Here is an 18665-nt window from a genome sequence, read left to right as displayed (position 1 = left end):
AGACAAGTGTAGGCATGCCCGAGAAAAAAACTCCTTTTGTTCAGCCTGCCCAGCCCTTTCCAGACAGTCACCGTGTGTTCCTGTCGCCGGACTGCTTTATATTTGGCCATGAGCCTCGAGCCCTGTTACTCCTCTCTGAGTGTAATCACAGCGCCACCCCCGGGGCAGCAAGGTGGTCGATGGATTTTCCCGTCCCGTTGGAGATAAACAGACTGATTTCCACGCCCCAAGGCCCACTGGTTGTTGTTCTTTGGTGTGAAATGGCTCGGTGGGTAGCTTTTCTCTCATTTCGGAGCCATGTATTGATTTTATTCTTTTCCCATTAAATTGATCGGAGTTAATTTTGGAGAAATTACCATCACAAATATGTAATCCCAAAGAACCACGGGAGAAAAAATTGGGATTCTCCAGGTGACTTCTCCCCCAGGAGGGACCCCCTGCGCTCTGTAAGGCGCAGTGCCCGCGGGGAGTGTGCGGGGACCCGCCCGCTCCTTCCGGCGTCTCCGCCGCGGGCGTGGGAGCGATGCGCCGTGCGGGCCGGCTTCCTTAGGAACCACAGACTCGGAGTCAGTGCGTATTCACGCTCTCTCCACCTTCCGTTGACTCGAGACCACTCCAGAGGTGACCCCTCAGTGTTGTATTTGTGCTTTTGGTTGGTGATTATGCGACTCAGGGAAAAATGAGCAGAAGTAATTCTCTCTTTCATTTTCTTGGACAGTTAGTCATCTTCACTCGATGTCTCTCCGCTTTACGAGCGGCTTCCTCTCGGTGTTTAACAGAAGCATTTTCATCGGAACGTGGGGTCGTTGGGGAGATTCCTTTCACTCCTAAAATGTCCCGCACGGTAGAGGTTTATGTGGTTCCCACCCGCACGGCCACCACCTGGCCAGCGCCACGCTTCGGGGTGGAAAGCGTTGTTGTGGCTGATCCCCGCCACGCGTGGTGGTCACATACGGGCTAGTTTTGAGAAGAATCTGAAGTGAGAAGGGTGGTTCTGGAGGCGAAGGTGGTTCCCACTGAAGCCCTGATGGCCTTGGGGAGACCTGGGCCTTCCGGGGCTCAGTGTGAACGAGCCCGTGAGCTGCGGCCAGTGTGTGTGTAAGAATGGCGGCCTGAGCAGATCCGTCAGTCACGGGCGAGGGCGGGCTCTCCTGGCCACGCACTTGGGTTACGGTGCTCGGAGGCCCGGCTCTCCAGAGGCCGTCAGGGGCAGCGGAGGGAAGCCGCTCAGCCCGTTCGGAGCCGGCCTACAAGGAGCCTTCAGATGGGACAGTCTCTCCGAAGAGCACGTTCCCTTTCGCTGTCTCTGCCTTTCGTGGTTTTGTTTCTGTTTGTGCTGTTGAAGAGAGATGCTGAAACCATTTTATGCGCATTACCCACCTCACTGGGTGTACCGCTCTGCAGCCTCTCAAATATCATTTCGTTCAAAGAGATTTAAAACATGTAATTTGGGTTCTACCTTATTTTAAACGACGGAGAAATTAGAATGTTTGCCATTAAAATAATTGCAGAATCTATACTTTAATTCGAGGGCTGGCTTGCCCCGTAGGACATACATTTTCCCTATTTAAAATTTTGAATATTCGTGAACAACTCTGGGTATTTATACGTTGTTGTGTGTTTCTTATCACAAACCTTTCAAACGGATTCGTTCATTGGTTGTGAGAGTTCCACGTTTTAATCGGGAGAAAACCGTCACTTGAGGGAATACCTGCTTCCGAACGGTGCCCGCCGTTGTCAGCCAGGGCCCTGTCCAGAGCTTTAGGTGTAGGCCAGCGTGCTGCGGAGTTTCAGCAGCCGCGATTCGCCCGTCCTAAGGGGAAGAGACTTAGCGTAGGTGCAGCATCCTCAGTGTCACCGTGAAATGGGGTCTTCCCAGCCCTCTGTGCCCAGCGGCCGGCCGGCTGCACCCTGAGCTGAGGTGCTGGGGGGTCTGCTCTGCAGCCTCGCCTCGAAATGCAGGGTCCTGAAGCTGAAGGGAAAGGGTTGCCTCTGAAAGGAGGAATCCCACTCAGATGTGCATTTGAAAACTGAGACTGTAGGGAGTGTCCCCAGCGTTTGTCTGCAGCGCCTGCTCTCAATCTCCCTGCAGTCGCTGTTAGGGAAGGGGAGGCAGAGAGCAATTCCCCTGTTGGCTCTGCGGGAAGGCCCTGCCATCAGCGAGGCAGGAAGCTGCGCGGCCCCCGTAGGAGGAGGCAGCCGGCTCCATTGTGACGGCCGGGCCCGCTCGACAAGGTTTCCACCTGCTTTAAAGCGCCACTGATTTTAGTCGGTTTTAACGTCACGCAGACCGCAGTGACGAGCTGAGGCGCTCTCGGCCACGCACTGGGCAGCCTTCCTCACCCAGAGCCTGAGACACCGGTTCATGCTGACTGTCTGTCTCGCCTGTAGCACTGTCTTCTGTTCATACACCTTTTATACAGCAGAGGAGCAACCCAAACACGCCCCTGGCCTGTGTTCTATAAATACTGGTGAGAAGACCCAGGCAAAACCACGGTCTCAGCTCACGCCGTGACGCACGGCCACCCGCAGGCGTGTTTTGTCAGATGCTGCTGCTGTGGGGAGACAGGGACGTGTAATGAAAGACCGAACGCTACAGAGTGGCGGCAGCAGGATGACTCAGGCTCCGGAGTGGGGCGCTGGGGGTGGAAACGGCGCCGGCCGCCTTCTCCCGGAGGCCCCGTGACCTGCCGCCGCTCTCCGTTCTGGGCTCACTTCTTTGAGAAATTGACGGGTTGATGTTCCTTTTTGTCCCTGCCCGTTAGAGGACAAACATGTAAAGAGTCTCCCAGGCCTTTGCAATATGCCTCTGTCCCCATTTTCTGTGTTTCTGGTTCTGTACATACGGACTTGTCAGCGATGTGCATTTGCTCCTGACTTGGTCCCGTGGGGAAAGGAACCGAGCATCCGACATGGACGCGACCCGGACGAGGCTTCTCTACTCGCCACCTGTGTGCGTCGGCCTCTCGGAACCAGAGGGACAGACACAGGCCACGGGAAGGAGCGTGAACGCGGTTCCGGTGGAACAGGAGCGGCCCCGGGGCACAGAGGGAGGCGTGCGACTTCATTCCTGCCTTCACGAGCCAACGTGACCTTCGCCAGGCGTGCTTGACCTTGACCTTTGCTCCTGGGACAGGAGGCTCCAGCGCCAGCAGCCGGGCTGGGCAGGACTCCTGTGCCTTCCCTGCGTGAGCCCGGGGCGTGGTGTTCTGTGCTTTCTGTTTTTACGATTCCAGAACATGTTTTTAAAGAAGTGCTACTTGTCAACAGCTCCATACGTAGCTCTCGTGTGCCGCTGGGTCGGGTGCCCTGTATCGTGGCGGTTCTGGTACCACTCCTTTCTGGTCTGTGTCCTCAGAGCTGCTCCTGGCTTCCGGCTGGGTCTCAACCATGTTTGTAACTTACATGTGAATGTTCTTTTCTAATGTGTGTGTCTTTGAAATGGATTAAACAGTAGTTTAAAAATGTCTGTGTCTGTGTGTGTGTGTGTGTGTGTGTGTGCTTTCAGCTCCGTGCGGAGAGCTGAACACCAGGCCTGTGTGAGAGGCAGCAGGCCTGATACTGCAGCTTCCTCACCTGAGGACGGTGTTCCAAGGCAGCGGTTCTCAACCTGTGGGTCGAGACCCCTTTGGTGGTCGAATGACCCTTTCACAGGGGTCACCTAAGACCATCGGAAAACACATATATAATTACATATTGTTTTTGTGATTAATCACTATGCTTTAATTATGTTCAATTTGTAACAATGAAAATACATCCTGCATATCAGATATTTACATTATGATTCATAACAGTAGCAAAGTTACAGTTATGAAGTAGCAACGAAAATAATGTTATGGCTGGGGGTCACCACAACATGAGGAACTGTATTAAAGGGTTGCGGCATTAGGAAGGTTGGGAACCACTGTTCTAGAGGAAGGGAGAGGGAGAGAGAGACAGAAACATCAATGATGAGAGAGAACCATGGATCGCCTGCCTCCTGCACGCCCCCTACTGGGGAGTGAGTCTGCGACAGAGGCATGTGCCCTGACCAGGCATCAAACCGTGACCTCCTGGTTCATAGGTTGACACTCAACCACTGAGCCATACTGGCTGGGCTCTTTCTTTCTTTTTTTCTTTCTTTTTTTGATGGTAGAGCCTGGGCCCTAAGGAAATGTACATATAACACTCTTCTTGAGGCTAAGGACTCATGCCTTAAAAAGTGTGCAGTGACAAACAGGAAATCAACTTGCTGAGGGAAGGGTGCCCCCTGGCCCTTCCTCTCTGAAATCAATTAAAAAAATAAAGAGTAACTAGTAACGGACACCCACCTGCAGCCACCCCTCAGCATGGACAGTGACGCTTGTTGAAAAGTAGTCAGGGCAGCCCCTCTGCTGCCTTGCCCGTCCCCGACTCCATGGAGCCTCCTGCAGGCCCTTCTGTGGGCCCTGCTGCTGACCGCTGGCGGGCTGGCCTGGCTTCTCTCCCTGGACTTGGGCGGCATTTGGCCGCGCCGCCCACTCTCTCGCTGGGGGTCCTTCCTCGGCATCTGGGAAACTCTCCTCTCCTGCCTCCTCCTCCCTGCTGGGCCCGGTATTTCCCGGACGGTGACCTCCTTTCAGGGCGCAGGTAGGCCATCGACAGATAAAGTTAATGGAAATGTTCTTAACGTTCACCGAGAATAAGCAGACCGTGACCTGAGTGAGACACAGCCCGTAGGAGGCCCCGGTGACCAGCACCTGACTCTGAATCACTTGTCGGGAGAAGCTGACTCAGAAGGAAGAACGAGGGGATTTCACATCAACGATCCTGTGCTCCTGACATGTGACTCCCAGGGACTGGGGCCGCGAGCCGCAGTGTCACGGTGTCCTTGGTCCACAGCGGCGTGGCGCTTCGGCACACGAAAGGCATCTCCCTCCTGCAGCCGTGGGTGACTTCCGCGGAGCGTGCGGCCGCCCGAAACCTGACGTCCTTTTCATATGAACTGGTGTGAAGTCGCTATAACTCTCTTTCTCCCAACCCTCCCTGTTTCTCTCTCCACCCCCTGCCCCACTTGAACACAGGGTGTCACATTTCCTTCTCCTGGTGCCTCTCCCGTCTGTTCCTGTGCTGCCGTGTGCTCCTCCTTTTCCTGCCGCCACCCGGGGACAAGGAAGCGTCCCTCTACGTGTGTTTTATGTAGAAGGAATACGCTGACCACACAGGGCAGGGACGAGACTGGCACAGGCATCACGAGAAGTGACAGGGACAACCATCATCAACTAAAGCAAAGAGAAAGGACGTTCTAGGCAGCGATGGCGAACCTTTTGAGCTCGGCGTGTCAGCATTTTGAAAAACCCTCACTTAACTCTGGTGCCGTGTCACATATAGAAATTTTTTGATATTTGCAACCATAGTAAAACAAAGATTTATATTTTTGATATTTATTTTATATATTTAAATGCCATTCAACAAAGAAAAATCAACCAAAAAAATGAGTTCGCGTGTCACCTCTGACACGCGTGTCATAGGTTCGCCATCACTGTTCTAGGAGCATTCTGGGGCCCCCCGCCCCCTTTCAATAAGGAGCTTGGTTAATAAAATTTTCAAAACATATTTTTATTGATTTCAGAGAGGAAGGGGGAGGGAGAGAGAGAGAAACATCAATGATGAGAGAGAATCACTGACTGGCAGGTGTGCCGGGCGGGAGAACGGAGAGGAGCTCGGCCCTGCAGGTGGGGCAAGTCAGAGGCCCCCTCTGCAGAGATGGGGTGGGAGCCAGCCTTGGGGGGCTGCGGAGCGGGGAGTGAGGGAGCGGGGAGCTGGTGGGCCCTCAGGGCCAGGAGTGGGGCTCCCACCTGCGTTGGGGGCAGGCAGGGACCCTGCTTGTGGGTTCCGAGGAAGGGATTGGCGCTGGCCTTCCTTTGCTGTATTTCGGGGACTCACCATTGTGTTTAGGGCTCTGCACAAGCTTTGAGTGTGATGCTGAATTATAGGGTAACCACAGCGCCCGGCCAGGGTGGCTCAGTGGTCGAGTGCTGACCTCTGGACCCGGAGGTCACTGTGCGAATCCCCAGGGCGGGGCTGCCCCCCCCCCCCCCATCACTGATGTTTCTGCCTCTGTCCCTCTCCCTTCCTCTCTGAAATCCATTAAACACATTAAAATAATAATAAAGTAACCACAGCAAGAAGACAGGCATCCACAGCGGGGAGACAATCGCCCGCGGCACAAGGTCACGCCCAGGCCGCACTGGCTCCCGCACCGCCCGCCACCGTCTCCACCTCGGACTCGCCCCGCCCCCGGGGCGTGGCCATCGGCAGCCCCGCCCCTCGCCCGCCGTCACGTGACCTGTCAGTTGGGGAGACGCAGGAAAATGGCCGCCGGGCGTGAGGCGGGCGCCGCGCTCTCTCCGCGTCCCGGCTGCTGACCCGGAGCTGCTGGGCGGCGGCGAGGCGGTCAGTGAGGCGGCGGCCTCGGGTGCGGGCGGGCGGGGCGGGCGCGGCCGGGAGCCCGGGGTCGGGCCCGCGCGTCCGCGCGGCTGCAGCGCCGGCCGGTCTGGGACTCGGGGTCTCAGGCGCGTCTCTCTGGGGCCGACGGGCGCCTCGGGGCGGGGAGGGGGGCTGAGCCGGTGACTTCCCGGGTGCGGAGCGGGGCCGCTGCGCGCGCCTCTGGGGCCGGGCTCCCCGCTTCGCGGAGGTTCGTGGGGCTGCGAGCGGGGACGCCGGTGGGGCGGAGGCGGGAGGGATGGGGGGAGGGGGGAGAGGGATGGGAGGAAGGGGGAGGGGGAGGGGGAGGGGGGAGGAGGGGGAGATAGGGCTGGGGGGAGGGGGAGGGGTGGGGGACGGGGAGGGAGGGATGGAGTTGGAGGGAGGGGAGGCGGGAGGGATGGGGCTGGGGGGAAGGGGAGGTGGGTTGGGGGGAGGGGGGAGGGCTGGGGCGGAGGCGGGAGGGATGGGGGGAGGGGGGAGAGGGATGGGAGGAAGGGGGAGGGGGAGGGGAGGGGGAGGGGGAGGAGGGGAGATAGGGCTGGGGGGAGGGGGAGGGGTGGGGGACGGGGAGGGAGGGATGGAGTTGGAGGGAGGGGAGGCGGGAGGGATGGGGCTGGGGGGAAGGGGAGGTGGGTTGGGGGGAGGGGGGAGGGCTGGGGCGGAGGCGGGAGGGATGGGGCTGGGGGCAGGGGGTGGGGGTGAGGGAGAGGGGGTGGGGCTGGGGGGGGAGGGGGCCAGACGGTGCAGGAGCCGCAGGCACAGCACCTCCGCCGCCGACTCGGACGCGGGCGCGACTTATTCTAGAGACGCGGTCGTGGCCGCTGCTCCCGCCGGTTTCTCCTGCGGCCGGTGGGTCGCGGGGACTCAGAAACGCTGAAGCCGCCGCCGCCCTCCCGGGGCCCGTGCAGCCCCCCCTGCGGCCGCCAGGGGCGCTGGCTCCCGGCTGCTCCCCGGCCCGCGGTCCCCGGGTGTGGCCGGCCTCGCCCCTCCGGCCGCGGTCCGGGCGCCCTGTGTCCGCGCTCGCACCTCCACGTCGGGGCGGGGCGCCCGGCTCTGTGGTCCAAGCGCCGCCGGGCCGGGCCGAGCCGGGAGCAGCGCCGGCCGGTGTGTCCTTTGTTCTCCCGGCACCGGCGGGCGGTCCCCCGAGCTGGGCATTTGGTCCAGAACAAAAGGCAGGAGTCCCTGCTCTCCTAGAAGGACATCCCGGGGGAGAGGCCACGGGCCGCGGTGGCTGCAAATGACGGGGTTGGGAAGGGCGGGGACCCAGGACAGGGCCGCCGGGGGGCCGGGGGCGGGGGTGGGGGGTGAGGACCCTGCTGTCCTGCCCCGGAGCGGACAGCGGCCCGGGGGCCTGTGTGTTGGGCAGTTTCAACCCCCTTTCACCTGACCGTGCAGTTATTTAAAGACGCTGAGCCGTGGACAGCGGCGAGAATCCAGCCCCAGTGGCCCATCGGGAAGGGGTGAGGTCAGGGGTCGGACCAGGCTGCCCCGGGGTGGGGGTCTGTGCTCTGTGCGGGGCGAGGAGGCCTTTGAAGGAGAGCGTTGAGGTGCAGCTTGGCCAGGGCTCCTTGTCTGTGTTCAGGTGGCGTTTCCAAGTGGCTCGTGTTTGTCCCGACGTCGCGGTCCGAGCGGCCTCCTCTGATGCTGGGGCTCTGGGGGGTCATGCTCACGCTGGGTCGTTCGGACTGTCCGTCCCTAAGTCGGGGCCGCTTTTCTCCTCCTCGGCCCCTGGTGGTGGGCATCGCGCCAGATGTGAGGTGGCTCCTGCCTCGGGGCGGTGTCGTCGAGGGGAGATGTGGACGAGGGTGAGGAGGATGGAGGGAGGGTGTGGGTGAGCGGAGGTGTGCACGGCGTGGGGGGCCCCGAGCAGGGCGCTGGCCCCCGGGTGTAGAGTGAGCGCGTCACCGCAGGCTCCGGGAGCAGGTGCGGGTGGAGTGGCCTCGGGGTCCTGCTGTCCAGCCTGTATTGGGGGCGGGCACCTAGGAGGAGGGCCAGTTGGCAAAGGCCTGGACAGAAGAAAGGGCGGGGAGATGGAAGATGAGATGACTGTGAGGGAGCTGCGTGCCCCCCACATTCATCAAGACCTGAGCTCAGGAGCGGGGCCTTTCCTAGGAGTCGTGAAGTCTGTACAGGGGCTTGGGAGGCTCGCAAGGGTTCGGTCCCTTGAATTCCTTGTGAGCAATGCAGCCATCTCTGTGCTCCCAGCATGAACCCTGGGGCTAGCGGAAGGTTTGAAGATTCCTCCGGCTTCGGCGTGGCAGCTGCATTGGAGGGGAAGGACGGAGGGAGGAGGCACAGCTGGGAGACACTTGGGACAGGTGCCTAGGCCACAGCCGTTCCTCTTTCCCGGAAGCAGTGCCCACACTGACCTGCGATGCCTCCCAGCCTGTGCCTGTGCCTGTGCCTGTGACTGCAGTGGGTTAGTCCCGAGCTGGCACCTGACTCCATCGGAGCAGTCAGAGCCCTTTTCTGGGGCTTTTGGATTTGGGAGCAAATCCGCACTTTCTCTGCTTTTAGAGACTGTTGGCTTGGGGCTAGGTAGCTGTTGGCAGACATTGGTCTGTAATGAAAGTAGGTTAAGCCAGTAGAGAATGGGAATTCTGCTGGCATTTGAGGTCCAGGGCCCCGCCTTTCCCACAGCGTGGTTAGGAAATAAACCAGTGCCCTGCGCGCTTCGTTTCGCTTAAGCCGGTTGAAGTTCGCGTCTTGTACTGTTAGGAGCCTTAACTCTGTAGATGGAAGACCCAGCACTAAGGCACCGAGTCTGGTCGGCTGATGTCGGGCACGGGAGGTAAATTGGAGAGAAATGGCAACTGCTGGGTCCTGGAGAGCGGAGGTCTGTGTGGAGTGGGTGCGAGCGTGGTGTTCACGGGAGGGGAGCACACCTGGCCACGCAGAGGAGGGGGCAGCGGGGGTGGGGGGAGGTGGTAAAAGGGAGGGGCAGGTGGAGCCAGACCCTGGATGCCTGCCTGAGGTTAGACTCGATCCTGGAAGAAGTGGGGATAAATGAAGGTGTTGGGTGTTGGTGATGACTGTTAACAAAATCTCTTACTGGGTTCCAATTATAAAAGGACCACAGTCTAGAAAATTAGGAGTTAAAGGTTCTAAGAAAATAAAAATTACATTGACGTCATTTCTGTATTTAAAAAATGTAATTTTTGAAAAGGTAAATTTATATAGTTGAGATGCTGTGTAGATAGTTTTCTAGGTTATGTTTTCTCCCAGTTAATATACATCACAAGCATTTTTCTGTCAGTACATATTTTGGAACCATTTGATGACTGTATATTTTTCCACTGTGTGGATGTAGCATAATTTGTGGAATCCCCATCTCTAAGTTTTTCTGTACTCCTGACTAAAATTGTGTTGTATTTAAAATCTTTCTCCATGTTTCTTGTGTTTCTAGAATTGATTCTTAGAATAAAGTTACAGGATCAAATAACAACCTTTTTTGATGATTATTTAAAAGTAAGGTATCATTCAGGTATACTTTACATATAATGTAATATAATTCACTTTTTAGTGTGAAGCTTTGAATTTTGGCAAAGCCATATAATTGTGTAATTACCACCACAGTGAGGATATACGACAATCTACTCCCCAAATTCTCTTAGACCCACTTGTAGTCATTGCCTTCCCCACCTTTAAGCCTGACGGCTTCTGATCTGTTTTTGTCTGTCTCATGTTCCCTTTCTAGAATGTCATTAGATGGAATCATGCAGTCAGCAGTTTCTGTCCTCTGGCCCCAAAGTTAGGCTCCCGTCCCACACGCACACCACATTCACCCCATCCCAAGGCCCCCCACAGTCTCAGCGCATTGCAGGATCAACTCAGCGCCCCAAATCCTTTCTTCAGCTTAAAAGTTCTAGTTCCCATCATCTAAATCAGGTGTGAGTGAGGCTCCGGGTCTGTCGTCTGTCCTGTGGGCGTGATTCCTGTCCACCTGTGAACCTGAGAACCTCAGGAAAGAAGCCGTGTGCTGTGCGGGGCGGTGCAGGGCCAGGCCGGGAGCCAGGCGCAGATACGCGTCCAGGAGTGGGCGTGGGAGGACAGATGTCGTCGCCAGGCCCGAACAATTTTATCCTCTTAGCAGAGCAAAGGTTTTAATTTTGGTGAACTCCGATTTATCAGTTTTCTTTTTTAAAAAAACACGCTTTTAGTGTTATATCGAAAAACATCTTTGCTTAATCCAAAATAATCTGTTTTCTTCTGGAAGTTTGTGCTTTTGATATGACATTGAGGTCAGCTTTGTGTTAGTGTGTGTATTTGGTGCACAGTATGAATGAGCTGAGGTTTGTTTATTTATTTGTATTTGAATGTCCAGTTGAATAAAACCAAGTTCCTACACTTTGGGACTGACATTCGGGTTGTGGTGGGTGGACAGTAAGCGCGCACGTGCTGTATCTGTGATGGTGGTAAGTGCCACGGAGAACAGAGCGGGGGCCGGGGGCCGGGGCGCTGTGGGTAAGTGACATGGGCAGCCGGTCCTGGTGAGGTGACTGGAGGCTGAGGGGCGGCCGTGGGGGCCTGGTTAGTGCAGAGGCCCTGAGGGGCGCAGTGCCGTCCGCTCAAGTGAGATGGGCGAGGGGTGGTAGGGGATGAGGTCAGAGGTGGACCTCCATGCCACTTGGCCGGAGTACACATGCCAGTCCGCCTTGTTGCTCGGAGGAGCCGCTGGGGGGCGGGGAGCAAGGAAGGTGTCGTCTGACTCGGTGCTGCTGAAGGTGGTTCTGCAGGCAGCGGCTCCGCAGCAGCGTCGCAGGGAGCTGGTACCGACCCAGGGGCCTCGCCCAGACCTGCGCAGAGTCTCTGAGCGAAGGGCCAGGTCTCTGCTTCACAAGGCCTCGGCGGTCCTGGTGCAGCGATGGCTTCCTTCAGGAGCTCTGGGCAGCTTCGCTCTCCATCCCCTGGTTGCCTGTGAGATAGGCTGTGGGAAGGCAGAACGGAAGTAGGAAGAGCCTGGGATGTGGGTGGAGGTGCTGGCAGCGGGACAGGCGGGGTGGGGGGGTGGTGAGGCGTAATCAGGTGAATCTGATTGCTAGGCAGAGCCCAGAGGGTTGCTCAGAGATGGGCTGCAGAGTGAGAGGGTGAGGTGAGTTGTAGGGAGGCTTTGGCCTTAGAAGGAGGAGCTGGAGCTGCCTTTACTGAGGCGGAAAGACAGCGGGGGAGCAAGGGAGCACTCTTTTATGGGGAAGATGGGGTGGGAGTTGGATGAGTTAGGGTGAGGGGAGCGTGAGCCCGGGAAAGACAGGAGCGGGCGTTTCACCCGCTGAGCTGGGGCGCTTTGCCTTCAGTCCTGCCCAGTGGAGGTGATCTGTACGAGCTAAGGGGCGCTGTTTTTCTAATCACAAACCCTGTATATTTTATTTATTTATTTTATTTTTATTAATGTCAGGAAGGAAGAGGGAGAGAGAGAGAGAAACATCATTGATGAGAGAGAATCATGGATTGGCTGCCTCCTGCACGGCCTCCACTGGGGATCGAGCCCACAACCCGGGCATGTGCCCTTGACCGGAATCAAACCTGGGACTCTTTAGTCTGCAGGTCGACGCTCTATCCACTGAGCCAAACCAGCTAGGGCAACCCTGTGTATTTTATCTCTGCTTTCCGCAGGTATTGGGATAAAGGTAACCGCAGCCTCTGCAAACATGTCGGTTCTGATATCACAGAGTGTGATCAATTATGTGGAGGAGGAAAACATCCCGGCCCTGAAGGCGCTTCTGGAGAAATGCAAAGACGTGGACGAGAGAAACGAGGTGAGACCGGGCGGCGCTGCTCCTCCTCATAGGGATGCGTGGTGCCCCGTGTGCAGGCAGCGTGTGTGCTGCCCCGTGTGCAGGCAGTGTGCACGGGTCGAGGCGAGTGAGTAAGAAAGTATCACTCCCTTGGTGATACTGACTTAAAATAAGGACAATTTCTTATAGTTAATGTACTTCCAATTCCATATTTTTGGAATGCATTTGAACTTACATAAATTATTATGTATTGAATTTAGATTTATGATTGCCTTTTTTGCAGATGGAATAATCAGTATTCAGGAAGTTTGATTACTAAAATCTAATGTGCTTCTAGGACGCTCCAGAGAGCTTCTATAAATAGATTAGCCAAACAAAATTAGGACTTTGAAATATTTCCTTTAATGGAGCCCCAATTACCTTTCTGAGGTGTCCATGCCACACACCTTGGGATTTTAAAGACCCTGTATCTTTAAGAGAGAGTTAAATAGTCATTTGTTCTGTTTAATAAGACAGGGAAGTATACATTTACCATTTCATTATAGTAGATATTTCTAGTCAACAATAGACTGGGGTATATAAATAAAATGTTGATCTTATTTCATCATGAACAGCTGCAACATTTTATGGGCTAATAGATTTTTTGTATGAATTTTTTTAAGCAAAGTATGTACTTGTTTTATAAAACATAATGATAAAAATAATTTTGTTTCTTGAAACTGCATTTTTCATGTAGTATAATTTTTTTTGCCAGTGGATAAGATCAGAAGTTAGTTTAGTTTTCACATATACATGTATGTGTATATGTGCGAACCTTTCTCCCTTTAGTCCTGATAGTACATGTATCATAATGTAACTGTATTGTAGAGAGAATTCGGTTCCCATTGGTACCCTAAGGTTGTTGTTACATTGTGGTGATTACTTTCAGAGCCTGCTGCTAATGGTATTGATAGATTTTGAGTGAAATTGCAGTGCTGATAACAGGTTAGTCATGCTGTGGTAAAAAAAGGTTTTGTTCTCTCTTTGACTTTTACATTGTTAGTAAATTGAAAACTTAAGACTTCAAAGGTGTTTCTAAATTAAAGAAACCCTGTAAGCAGTGCTTGCCGTCTCGCTGTGAAAAGGAGAGCGTGGTGCTAACGGCATCTCGGTCAAGCACGGCGCTCGACCGTGATCGTGTCCTTTCTGTCCCCAGTGCGGCCAGACCCCGCTGATGATAGCCGCCGAGCAGGGAAACCTGGAGATCGTGAAGGAGTTGATCAAGAATGGAGCCAACTGCAACCTGGAAGACTTGGTACCTCCTGAAAGAAGGCGCTCATGGGCTTCTCTTTCTTTTCCTTAACTTGGCTGTTTGTTTGGTGAAATGATTCTAAACTAATGGGTGACCAATTATACTATCAGTTACATATCAACTTTGCCTAGTAATATGCTAAGTTAATTTTTAAAAAGGGAGAGAAGTTTTTACTTTGAATGAAAGGTCTCAGCTCTTCATGTTGATCTATGTAGATGGCACTGTGAATAGGGAGCACACACATGAAATCAAATGCCTGCCTAGAACATACCCATGTATGAGTCATGTTACCACTTACGCCGCCTAATGCTGTCTGTTGTTATCAGTGTCATTACATGGCCACAGCCAGGAAGATGCAGTGCCTTCTGACTCCACTTTGAGCGGTCTATCACTGTTCCAGGAGGCTCTCATTTCTCTTGCGGTTTCCCAGGAATTATTGTTTAGGGTTACTTACACACCTACATCTGTTTTTTTTCATTTTATTTTATATTTTTATTGATTCCAGAGAAGAAGGGATTGGGAGAGAGAGAGAGAAACATCAATGATGAGAGAGAATCATGGATTGACTGCCTCCTGCACACCCCCTACTGGGGATCGAGCCTACAACCTGAGCATGTGCCCTTGACCGGAATCAAACCCAGGACCTTTCAGTCCGCAGGCTGACGCTCTATCCACTGAGCAAAACCGGATAGGGTTACATCTCTGTGTTGTTGTTTTTTAATGGATTATTTTCAATTGATGGTTTTTATTGAGTGGTCATTTGAATTAAATTACACTCATGAATAAAAGTTAGGATAGGATACTTGTAGCCTTTACTTAAGAAAATAAAGGAGAATAAGTGATTTCTTTATCATATCGTTTCTAAACTCATCATGGGATCGCTTTAGTTTGCCTGCCTGCGAGTGTGTTCTTAAGTCTCATTACGGTCTTTAATTTCATTTAGCGCGATGGCTGCCAGCACAGGATTAGCTCTGAGGTTTTGCTGGTCATCTTCTCTCCTTTTTAGAAAGCCTGGGGTGTGATTAGACGTCTGGGGCAAAGACTGACCAAGCAGCTGTGGAACCACTTTTGCGCATGGTAGTAATACAGGCAGACAGATCCTCCCCCCGGCTGAGGGTCAGGGTTACGTTAGAGCCGAGCGGTAAATGGCAGTCGGGCGTGATCCTTTGGTCGCACAGTCACATGTCTTCAGGCTGCTTTTTCCTCGTTTTGAATGTTATTTTTGGTTTTGAAACGGTAACGTAGTGTCTTGTGTTCAAGGATAACTGGACAGCGCTTATATCGGCCTCCAAAGAAGGGCACCTGCACGTGGTGGAGGAGCTGCTGAAGTGCGGGGGGAACCTGGAGCACCGCGACATGGTACGGGCGGGCGCTGTTACCGGTGACAGACCCCGGGGAGCTTGGGCGCGGTGACACAACGCTGTTTTGAGGATGTCATTGAAATGACCCTCGGGATGTTTAAACCCAGGCGGTATAATATCTGCCTCTTTTAGAATATCCTTAGTCACCATCTCCAGTTTATTTTAGAGTTTAAAATTCTGATCTATTGTTAAAAGTACTCACCACCGTTTAGTATGTCAGTGTTTTAGAACTTATGAGAGAATGTTTCCTTTAAGAGGAATTTTAAGAGGGACATAGTTTCAGTTGTTTAGTCATAATTTTCAGAATGACATTTATAAACTTATTTTTAACATGTAATTGTGTTCGGACATGCCATCTAAGCATGATAAGCTTAACAAGGTATGATTCTTAATTATCTTAGCTCTTATTTGCTCTTGGCAGCTGCTTAAAGCATAAAGGTTAAGAAAGGGATCATTTTTGGCTTATTTATTCTGCAAAATTTTTAGTCTTTTGGAAAGTTCATTTTAACAATGGAAGAAAAAAAGGAGGTGATCTGTCCTGATCTATGAAACAGGCATTACTTTGCTGATGATGCTTCAGGGTGTAGGTGGTCTGAGTTTTTAAGAATCTGCCGCCTCCCACCACCGTGCACTTCTGCTGTGTTGTTCGTTGTTCCGGGAACAGTCCTGTGGGCCGAGGGTCACTGTGCTCAGTGCACGTGGCTTGGGAATGAGACTGAAGGCGGGCCGGGCCCCGCTCCCCCAGCAGTGAAGCAGTCAGGCTGTTCTGAGCCCATGTCTGCAAGGGCGTCAGGAAGTGTGAGCACACATCGCAAATGTGCAGGGTTTAGTAAGACCTGTAACAAGTGATTTCTTAAGCCCTGTAGGTTCTCCATACTTCTCATCCCCCAAGTAACTATCACAGCTTTTAACATGTAAAGGGTCTTTGTGTAAAGCACCACAAATCGGGGAAACAGGACTGTGTCTCCCTTGGTATTGGGATGGACTGGCGGTGGGAGTCGCGCTGCCCGTGAGGGAAGGCGTGGTCCTGGCACTTGCTGAGGAGAGGCGTTCCCTGCGGGTGGAGTCCTCCAGGGTCTGATGTCAGGAAGTCTAGTGAGGGTTCTTTCTCTAGAGCACCTCCAATGGTAGCCCACCCGCAGCTCTTGCTGAAGGCGGTCGGTTCCAGTCTTCTCACTTGGCAAATTTGAGATGTAATAGAGATGTAAGAGTGATAATTTATTACATAGTTTTCTCAAGATAAAATTTTTATCTCATAGAGTCTGGCATAGGGTGACGTTATATAAATTAAAGTGGGGCATGATATTAAAACAATTCTGAGCAGGCATTTTACAGATTAAATATTGGTGTATGTAAGACTTGACTGAATGTTCAGCTCTATAATTACTGGCCTGTTTGTGCGTGGAGACTACCCACAATTTTATCCCCACCCCTTTTTAGGGAGGATGGACAGCTCTGATGTGGGCCTGTTATAAAGGCCGGACTGACGTGGTCGAGTTGCTGCTCTCGCATGGAGCCAATCCCAACGTCACTGGTCTGGTAAGCATGCGCTCAAGCCCACCTGCAGGGTGGGTGGCCAGTTCTCAGGGGAAGACCGCAGCTGAGGGCACTGTAGGCTTCAGAGCGACCCAGATGACCCAGATCTTAAAGATAAGAATGGAGGGGGACTCAGCGCAGGAGCACCTCATTCTCAGGCTCAGCTTACTTCTCAGTTCGTATCAACAAAAGGTGACTCCTAGAGCTTCCCTGTCAATTACAACCGTCTACATGTCGGAAGGAGTTCGGAAACCCCGAGTCCTCTGGCCGGTGTTCTGTGGGCCTGTATCTCAATCTCAATTTTTTTTTTTTTTAAAGAAAAGAGACATTTTTCTGTGTCTTACAGATGGCGATATATTCGTTACTACCTTGTGTGAGACTTGATCTCAGATTGCAGATTAAGAAACTTTTATTGATGGTATATCATGTAATGTACACTTTAGCTCTCTCACAGTTGTGTCCACTACATCTCAATAAGGTTGAAACAAAGAACTTTTATTCCAGTTCGTGGAAGGGTTATGTAAGAAAAGTTTCACACGCCTGCTGTCAGTCCTGCCTGTTGGCCTGATAACCCGATTGAATGAGCTGAAACTAAGATAAATGCGTCCAGGGGGTGTATTTAAGGTGGAGTACTTCTCAGCTGCCAATTAGGCTAGAGTGCTGTGTGTTTTTAAAGTGGAGAAGGGTCTGTAATTTGATGTTAAAAATATTACTTCATATTATTCCGTTTATTACTTACTCTTCTTAGCAAATGTGTGCTGTAGCATCTGCCTAAAGGTTTTCCTTCCCTCTCTCCCTGCCTCTCTCCCTCCCTCCCCTCTCTGTCCACCACCTGCCCGCCTGCCTGTGCGCCAGCAGTACAGTGTCTACCCCATCATCTGGGCAGCAGGCAGAGGCCACGCAGACATAGTGCAGCTGCTGCTGCAGAATGGCGCCAAGGTCAACTGCTCCGACAAGGTAGGTCAGCAGGCCCCTCAGGCTCCCGTCCACGTGCTGTCACTCAGTGTAAGTTACAAGTTTTCACACCGTCTCCTGAGGCTGCGCGGACTCGGGAGGAGGTCACTGCGTACATTTCTAGATGAAACGAGGGAAATGGGGCCCATAGTGCGCGTGGAGTGGTTAGGTTTCCTGGGGAGAGGGCCCGGCTTTGAGACTTGCTGAGGCGGTCCGAGTACCCGCTGCAGGGACGTTGCCACATGTCAGGGACCCTCCCAATGAGAGTTCCCTGCTGAGGAGGGTGAGGGCCTGGCTGGGGGGGAGGGTGGTTTGGAGCATGTGGTCTGGGATAGTCCGCTCTGGAAGGAGAGAGTGCTCAGAGGAGGAGCCCTCAGTTATAGCGTCTCTGAAGATGTCGAAGATTGTTCATTTGTAGACTTAGGAAGGCGTCTTAGCCAGAAGAAAATGTTCTCCGTAAAGGAGAAGCTAGAAGGAATTTAATTCTGGGCGAATAGAGATGTAAGAGTGAGCTGGGGAAGTGCCTCCAGTATTCCTTCTCCCTCCCCTAAGGTTGCTCCACGGGGTGGCCTGGACCACTGCGCTGCCTCTGCAGGCTCCCACCTCGGGCTGGTGCCCAGGCTGCCCTCAGAGGCCCTGTCCCCAGGGAGAGCCGGGCTGCAGCTTGTAGCTGTGGTTCCTGGGGTGTCTGATGGGACCCAGAGAGGTGCCGTCCACACAGTGGCCACCGGCCACATAGCTGCCTAGACTCAGATCAACTAAAATAAGATGAAATCGTCACACTGGCCCCAGCTCAGGCACCCAGTAGCCGTAGGTGCCTGGCGCTGCGGTGGGCTGTGGAGAACGATGGCATTTCCACGGCACAGCATCCTCTGGGACGCCGTCGGCAGAGGCTCATGCGCCTGCGGGCTCCTCGAGCTCACGGTCCTTGTGGCGGCCCTGGCTCTGGCCGCCGCGCCCCCCAAGGCAGAGCAGGGCTGGTTCTGCACGAGTTGTGTCTGATGCCTTTTGCATCGAGTTCCAGCAGGAGGTGCTGTTGAGTGCCGTCCGAGGCTGCAGCTCACCTTCCTGGGCAGAGCTGAGGCGGGGTGTGGGTCAGAGCACGGACTGAGCCAGGCTGTGGGTTGAGGGTCCAACTCCACTTCCTGATCACTAGCTTTGTGACTGTGAGCCCATCACTGCTTCTCAGGGAAAATGCGACATGGCCACGTGTCCTCACTCGTGATAGGATTCCATGGGCTACACATGAAGTCGCTAGAACCGTGGTTGGCACTTGATTGTTGCCGTTTTCCCCTGTAGTCACACTGCTGCACTTGACCTTGTGCTTCACACGCATGGAAG

At 53.7% G+C, this 18665-nt stretch overlaps 1 protein-coding gene across 4 annotated transcripts in view; it reads left to right on the top strand.

The window, feature by feature from the left end:
* Window positions 1-6308: 6308 nt before the first annotated feature.
* KIDINS220 (kinase D interacting substrate 220) overlaps window positions 6309-18665 on the top strand; it is a 55762-nt gene continuing 43405 nt past the window's right edge. For all 4 annotated transcript variants that reach the window (XM_070428646.1, XM_070428645.1, XM_070428648.1 and 1 more), the window contains exons 1-6: window positions 6309-6414; window positions 12061-12203; window positions 13378-13476; window positions 14734-14832; window positions 16275-16373; window positions 17229-17327. In XM_070428646.1, coding sequence (XP_070284747.1) covers window positions 12096-12203; window positions 13378-13476; window positions 14734-14832; window positions 16275-16373; window positions 17229-17327 — 504 coding nt within the window. In that variant the 5' untranslated portion in view covers window positions 6309-6414; window positions 12061-12095. The remainder of the gene's footprint in view (window positions 6415-12060; window positions 12204-13377; window positions 13477-14733; window positions 14833-16274; window positions 16374-17228; window positions 17328-18665) is intronic.

This window comes from Myotis yumanensis, unplaced genomic scaffold (assembly GCF_028538775.1).
Source record: "Myotis yumanensis isolate MYYU_CA2020_CCGP unplaced genomic scaffold, mMyoYum1.0.hap1 SCAF_11, whole genome shotgun sequence".
NCBI lineage: Eukaryota > Metazoa > Chordata > Mammalia > Chiroptera > Vespertilionidae > Myotis > Myotis yumanensis.
Note: the sequence above shows the minus strand (reverse complement) of the source record. Positions and strands in the feature narration are given on the sequence as shown.